This window comes from Sinocyclocheilus anshuiensis, unplaced genomic scaffold (assembly GCF_001515605.1).
Source record: "Sinocyclocheilus anshuiensis isolate Anshui unplaced genomic scaffold, SAMN03320099.WGS_v1.1 scaffold238, whole genome shotgun sequence".
In the NCBI taxonomy this organism is placed as follows: domain Eukaryota; kingdom Metazoa; phylum Chordata; class Actinopteri; order Cypriniformes; family Cyprinidae; genus Sinocyclocheilus; species Sinocyclocheilus anshuiensis.
The window spans coordinates 1,389,021-1,396,352 of record NW_015547674.1 but is presented as its reverse complement, the minus strand read 5'-3'; the positions used below and the strand labels follow the sequence as shown (position 1 = coordinate 1,396,352).

The 7,332-nt window shown below is 37.0% G+C and overlaps 1 protein-coding gene across 3 annotated transcripts in view; it reads right to left on the bottom strand.

Moving 5' to 3' along the window:
* The window catches only part of LOC107702914 (protein B4-like), a 2,076-nt gene extending 645 nt beyond the window's left edge, over positions 1-1,431 (bottom strand). Inside the window, exons 1-4 of one of the 3 annotated variants that reach the window (XM_016505354.1) lie at positions 1,267-1,431; positions 916-1,196; positions 716-833; positions 87-133 (exon numbers count right to left, since the gene is read on the bottom strand). In XM_016505354.1, the coding sequence (XP_016360840.1) occupies positions 87-133; positions 716-833; positions 916-1,196; positions 1,267-1,348 (528 nt within the window). In that variant the 5' untranslated portion in view covers positions 1,349-1,431. The remainder of the gene's footprint in view (positions 1-86; positions 134-715; positions 834-915; positions 1,197-1,266) is intronic. The other 2 variants (XM_016505353.1, XM_016505355.1) reach the window with 2 other exon arrangements.
* Positions 1,432-7,332: the final 5,901 nt, after the last annotated feature.

Genomic DNA, 7,332 nt, shown 5'->3' with positions numbered 1-7,332 from the left:
GAGAGAGAGAGAGAGGGTGTGTGTTCAGACTACACAGCTGAGAGAGTCTGCTCATGTAGAAGGCGAAAATTAGACCTAAAACTCACGTCTGTGGTCTCCTTTTTCTTCACAGACTTCTTTTCTTTGCTTGCTTCTTGAATGGAGAAATGGGGAAGAAAAACCCAACGGGGTAAAGTTCATGCTAAAACGCATGGTTACACATTTAAAACTCATCTCCCATTAAAAAGATGGCAGCATTCACGAATAACTGCCACAACTAGTATAATTTCAGCACAGGCTAGACTCACAATGGTGAACGCCAAGGGCTTTGAGTTCTAAGGCCCATTTACACCAATAATGAGTTTTGTGAAGCATAACGATAGGTTTATTCTCAGCGCTGACTTTTGATCGACACAACTGCAGTGCATTTCAAATTCAGTAAAAGCTCATTAACTAGAGAAACCTCAAGTGAAAGTTTTCCCGCTGTGCCACAATTTCTTTAAAAGTGAATTCTTAGGGAACGTGCCTTGAAAGGTACATTAAGTTGTAAAGATAAAGAGACTGAAGAGACTGTCTTACAAGAAAACAGCACTTCAGTCATCCTACTTAGCTTCATATTTAATTCAATGCATTACTTAACAATTCCTTGGTAAAGTGTAATAGCAATTTCCAACTGAATGGTTTTAAAAGTAAATCCTACAGCAAACTTTCCTCAGTGTAAAACTATAAACTTTACCTTGACCCTCTGCTTTAGTTGCCTTAGGTTTCTTAGCTTTGGGTGCTTTCTGTACATTGGGATCAGCATTTTCTTTTGACTGCGTCTTGGCCTCCTTTGCTTTGGTCTTGGCAGCAATCTGAAATAGGACACAGGGACTATTACGTTGCATTGAATTCCTAACAATGATTCATAAAGTGGCATAAGAAACTGGAAGTTACCCGAAAGCGCCCTTGGGCACCCGTCGTTGTCGACCCAGAATTCGTAGGTCTCACAAACACTCCAGTCTCAATGCCTTTGTTCAGGGTTCGTCGCATCAAAAACTTCAGCCGTGTCTCATCCACGGTCGTGTATTTCTCTTTGACGTAGCCCCGGATGGCCTGAGCCGAAACACCCTTTCTGGAGTCCAGCTCTTTCAGAGCTTCTTTCACCATCTCCATCGTGGATGGGTGTGGAGAAACTTTCCGTGCAACAGTCTTACCACTGGAGCCTTCAGGAGCATCTGAAACAAGATTTAGAAAATACAAGCATTCATTTAAAACTTGGCAAACTCCACAAAACTGCTTACGAACCTGATTTGGTTTCTGCGAACTCATTCTCCGAATCCTTTGGGATTGCAGCAGTTGGCTCTACAGAGGCTTTTTTAGAAGGCATTACCAAAACAAATGAGGACACTAAACTTAAAACACACTTAAGTCACTCCAGGAAGAGTCTGACCAGCTTGCATGTCTGTTTTAATAACGGGAAAGCACCTTTTGTTGTTGTCCATCACCTGTTCATCATTAAGTCATCTGTCTCCAATTAATTAGCCACATGAATTAAGTGATTGGTCAAGTTGTCAGACAAATAATCAGCTCAAAGCTTAAGTGAATGTGTCTGTGCTTTCGTGTTCTGTTTGTGTACCTTGTCAAACAAGATTATAAAAGAGCTTTTACAGGACAGATCATTCTGATGGGTATTTTCTCTGGCGTATGAACACTTTAGGTTCTAAGAAAAGCTTTTGAGCTAACAAAGAACAATACAGCTAGAGCTTTTATTAATCATTGATAAAGGCGATTTTAATATTTACTAATGTTTTAATCATACGTTATACCTGTAAATGCTGTAAAAAAAAATGCTGTAGCTCATTGTTAGTTCAAATTAACTAATTAATTAAAGAATGTTAGCAAATGAAACCGTATTGTACAGCGTAACCTTTGGAATTCTAACATAAACACACAAACAAACTAACAAAAATTATATAATACATAGTTTAACCAGTATCTTCTTGGATTCTCATTTGATTATGATCCTTTAGAGTTGATCATTTATAATACATTGATTTGCAAAATACAGAAACTCTTTTAGAAATGTAATTGTTTTTCTCTTTGGCCCTCTAGCGGTCAAAAAATAAACACCACACGCGTGCGTCTTGCGGAAGAACATTGTCTTGGTTGTGCTTCGGTTCTGCTCGTCTGAGCGGATGAATATGGTCCTAACGGAATACAGGCCATCTTATTAGAGCGTAGAGGCAATAAAGAACGGTTTCTTCTTCTTCTTCTTTTCTTACAACTGGCAATTTGCCGTTTTGAATGATCCATGGCCAATCTTCCTCGTTGGTTGTGACAACAAACTTTCATCTTCACGCTACTCGCAGACAACCGGAGCTACTTTTCTCTGTGTACGGATATGACGTGACACGCTTGTGAGAGTGATGTATGCAATTTCCCGCGAAATCCGTCCTGGACAGCTGTAAAATATAAATCATTATACGTTTATCAAAGTGCATTTGGGTAAAAACATGGTTTTGCAAGATGGGTTTTTACACTCTCTCATTAATAATAATTATATGGAGCTGGCTGGTTTGGTTCAAGGCTCTTTTATTGAAAAATTGTTAGAAATCCCTATGGAGAAAATGAATTCGGAAAAGAAAATCTGGAAACAAGGCTGTTGGAAAAGTCACTGCTTTTCCCTCAGTTCTCTTTCTTTCTTGTTCTGTAGCACCTCATCCTTTCTGTTCTTCGTTTACAATTATTCTTGTCAGAAACTAGTTTACCATAAATTCTTAAACTCCTCAACACTGACTGCAAATTAAACTCCTCTTTGAAAAGCTAACCCTAACGCAAACAACCACCATGCAGCCAGAACGGCTTATTAAAGTTGATTTACTACCTTGTTTTGGTCCTTTAAAATCACTTCAGCAAAGACAGATTGAGTTTGCCAAGGGTCATGTGAAGAAAGAAAAGTAGAAAGATAGAAAATTTTGTTTCATTTGAAATTAAGGTGGAAAATAACCCATAACATGCAAAGCCACTCTGATGCAATTACAAACAGTGGATTGGATTTAGTGATAGATGAGTAATCAGGGAAACGCTGGTTAATATTATAATGAGCTGAAGTGTACTGGCCTTCATTTGATCATGATGTGATCTGTCTATCTATTTATTACTCATTAGGCAGTAACACATGCTAACTCATAACTGACGACATGTAGATCTGCATCTTGTACATGTGTGAGTTTCCATACGTTTGTACACACACACACACACACACACACTCACATGCACACACAATGAAGTGTGTGTGTCTGTGTGTGTGTGTGTGTGTGATTTGAGTTGTGTGGATCACAGGGATTGTGAGATTGCATGTGTGTATGTGTTGCTGTTTTTTTAACCCATTTATACAAGAGCCATGTCACACTCCCCATGAGATGAGATTACTGTTATCCATAGCAAGGCTTTATCCAGACTCCATTTCACTCTCTCTCGATCCACATGTTTTCCAAATTAACTGCTGAAATTCTAGGATATACAAAACACACTTAAGGCTGGACTACACTACATGACTTTTGCCCAGATTTTTGCCCCAATTTACAGTCTGGACAAGTCGACACTATAGTTGCCGAAAGTCAGAGCCAGTGCAGATTTGAGTTGACAGCTTTAATAGAAAATCGTGTAGACACAGGCTATGTTTCCATCCAGTCAGAGGATATCAAACATGTTTGATATTTTGAGCTGATGTTAGAAAACAAATTGTTTTCAGTTGTCACATTTCTGCTAGCAAGAAATTGCATGTTTCTGTGTGAGTTTGGAACAACTTGAAGGTCTGGTGTTGTGTGATAATACGTTAATACGACACCATTTTTAACTAAAAACTGAAAACTTTTTATGCAGTTTGGCCATTAATTTACATGACAATGGTGTTTTGGGGGCCTAAAAATGTAAACTTTTGAAAACGGGTTTCAAAGTGCATGTTTTTGAAAACAACATCGTTATTGTCTCTCTGTAACCTACAAAAATGCAAATTTGTGAAAAATTTGACGTCATGTGCATGCGTATTATGTGCTAGTGTTTCTTTACAAACTGACATCGCTGACTGCTGGCCTGGATGCATAATATTGCATAATATTATATATATGCATATATATATATATATATATATGTATATATATATATATACAGTATATGCATAATACTGTGTTTTTAGTGGCTTTGACAATGTTGTCATCTACACACAAAACTTTTCAAAAACGCAAAGGAAAAACATTTCTGTTTTTAGTACAGTTGCTGTTGTGTAAACATACCCTTAGTTTATGATGGCCATGTTTTCCTCTGTAACTCTTTACAAAGTCAGTGTATGATGCCTAGCGTTTTAACATTTTAAAAGTCCAGCCGTAAATGAGGAGATACCATTTTAAAACTAAATATAATTACTATAGAATAATGCTAACCAACATTCTAAGAAATATCTGTGAAAATACTGTTAATGTGACAGAATTGATCATATTGTCTTTTCACATGTATATTACCCGTATTTTGAATTATGCATTGCATTGTGTTGTGTTTTAGGGTATTGTCTGCTATTTTCCTGGCAGAAAATTACCAGTACTTTTTTTTTTTATGTTGCATGTTTATAATGAAAACCTTTTACATTTTTATAAAAAAATAAAAATAAAAAATGGCATTATTTAATTTATGCTCTGTTTCCCCAAACAAGGACTCCCCCAGTTGGAGGTTCTGTCATGTTTATCCATTTTAACTTCTGGTGACTAATTTGTCTCCAAAGTATATCCCTAAACCTTTTCTGTGTTTCTTTCAGCACATTTCCAGAGGGAGTGTGTTGTGCTGGGGAACTGTTCCAGCTCAGATGTTTGGCCAGGCATTTTCTGGACGGGTGTACAGTATAAATGAGCGGCGCTGATCATCAGAGATGCCTGGGGAAGTCACACTCTCACCGTTTTCTCACAGATGTGTCTTGCGCAAATTGAATTATGGATATTTTGACCTTTGCAGGCTTATTGGGGCCCCCAAGACACCATTTGAGTGTGTGTGTGTGTGTGTGTGTGTGTGTGCGTGCGTGCGTGCACGTGCGTGTGCGTGTGTGCGTGCGCGTGTGTGTTTCTGTGTGTGTGTGTGTGTGTGTGTGTCCTCTCCTTTATCCCGCTCTCTTTTTCACAGTAATAGAAGCCAGCTTCACAGTAATAGAAGCCAGGTTTATCTAAACTCACAAAACAAGCTCACTGCCCGGAAACTCAATTAATATTTTTTTGAAAATGTGAGCTTATAAGAGCTATGGCATGAATCATACACAGTTTGTGTATACAGCAACTAAAATATGCTTTTTTAACATAACCAGTGTCTCATTGTAATGTTCTAGTTTGATTGCCAGTTCATTAGTGTAGGTTAGAGTCCTCATCTCCGTGCATATTCTGCTGTGATGTTTTTCTTGATTTGTATAATTTTCAAATAAAAATGAAGGATCTTTATTGGCATTGATGGTTGGCATGAAGAATCTTCAACATCTATTGCACAAAAGGTTCTTTATGCTGTTGTGGTTTCAAAAATGGTTCTTCCATGGCACCAGTGTAAAAACCTCCTTCTGAAACCTTTGTTTTTAAGAGTGTGCACTTAGCAAATGAATTTAATTTAACTTGTTGTTGTACCTGCTGTTGTAAAGAGCTTCTTCTCTGTGATTAACATGCTTCTTTTGGGCCTTGTGTTTACTCAGCTGCTTGTCTTTGTATTGGCCAGTACAGTGATCTGTGCACTTTATTATAAGTTGTTTTGGAAAGAACACATCTGCTAAAGATATAAATCTAAATGGTACTTTTGGTGTCCCATTACAAGCGCAACCATTCAACCCTGTTACCAAAGTTAGAGTAAGAAAAAATTATTGTTTTCTGTTTGTTTGTTTGTTTTTTCAAAGCATTTGGTTTGAAAACTATAGCCCATACTGAGCTAATTAATTTTGGCAAAATCTTCAACCCTGTTAAAGATTATGATGTCATTTATTTATTTTCTTTTAGAACTTTTAACCTCGAAATTGCTTCACTTTTTTCTGTATAATTTAGGGTTTTAAACTGTTCTCAGATGTAAATTTTGAAAAATGCATGTAAAAAGGGCAAACTTCATGTAAAAATAAATGTGAAATAGCACATAGAGCATAATATTTAATTTGACTTCCTGAGGTAAACAAACATCTTTTTAATGAAGATTAAGCACCTCCTTTACTTTGTTGGAGAAACAAAATAAAACAAAACAAAAACTGACTTTAGGTCATATTTTAAATGTTATTGCGAAGTCGCAAGTGTACCTGAGAAATTGATACTTGATGTAAAAACTTATTTAACATCAAAATTTAATTATTAACTTTCAGTTACTGTGCTGGTCCAGGCTAGTTTGTGATTATATATAAATAAATCAATTAATATATATGGTGAAACTGTTTGACTACAATCTAAAAATGTATTTTCCAAAAGAATGTTTTCACAGCGATGCCACTGAAGAACCATTTTTGGTTCCCCAAGAACCTTTCAGTAAACAGTTTTTAAAAGAAAAGAAAAAATCTGTGCGAAAAATATTTTAATAATCTAAAGATCCCTTGTTCCACTATAAAGAACCTTTAGTGCGTTTAAATGGTTCTATGGAAGTTTTTTTTTTTTTTTTAATGGAACCATAGATGCCAATAAAGAACCTTTATTTTTCAAGACATATTTAGATTTATTAATTTAGCAGACATAACAAAAAAAAGGATGAAAGAAAAGAGGAAAGAAGAACAGATTGTAGTTCCTTGCAATGCTAAATTCTAAACAATCTCTAATTGTCTTGATGAGAATTTTAAATTCAAAAGACCAGTGAATCTAACTTGTCGCTTCTCATTTTGTTTCACCTCTCTGCTGTCCTACAGTATCAATTAAAGGCAAACATCCAAGAAATATAACAGAAAAACCTGTTGGGGCCAGCAGAATCCCACACAACATCCACAACATGTCCTGTGAGCAGCAGAGAGGTCGAGGGACTAAAGGATTTAGCTGACATATTCACACTTTGGGGCAGAAAGAGCACCAAATGCTTTAGCTGCCATTGCTTTTGAACACCTCCAATGCCTCTGTATCAGTTGTTTTGTTGTGTGCGTGCGTGTGTGTGTGTGTGTGTGTGTGAATCCCAGAGGACACTGGCCCACAGTGGGGACAGCAGCTCACCGCAGTAATTGCATTCTTCCTCTGTTGAGACAGAGCTGGTGGAAGAATAAGGAAGAATTTCTTTTTCTCCACTGCCCCTTTATGATGCAGCCGCTTCCTCTGAGGGCCTTTCCCTCTTTCATCTCCAAATGTTAATGTCACTGGATCCAGTCTAATGCCTCTGACACACACACATTCC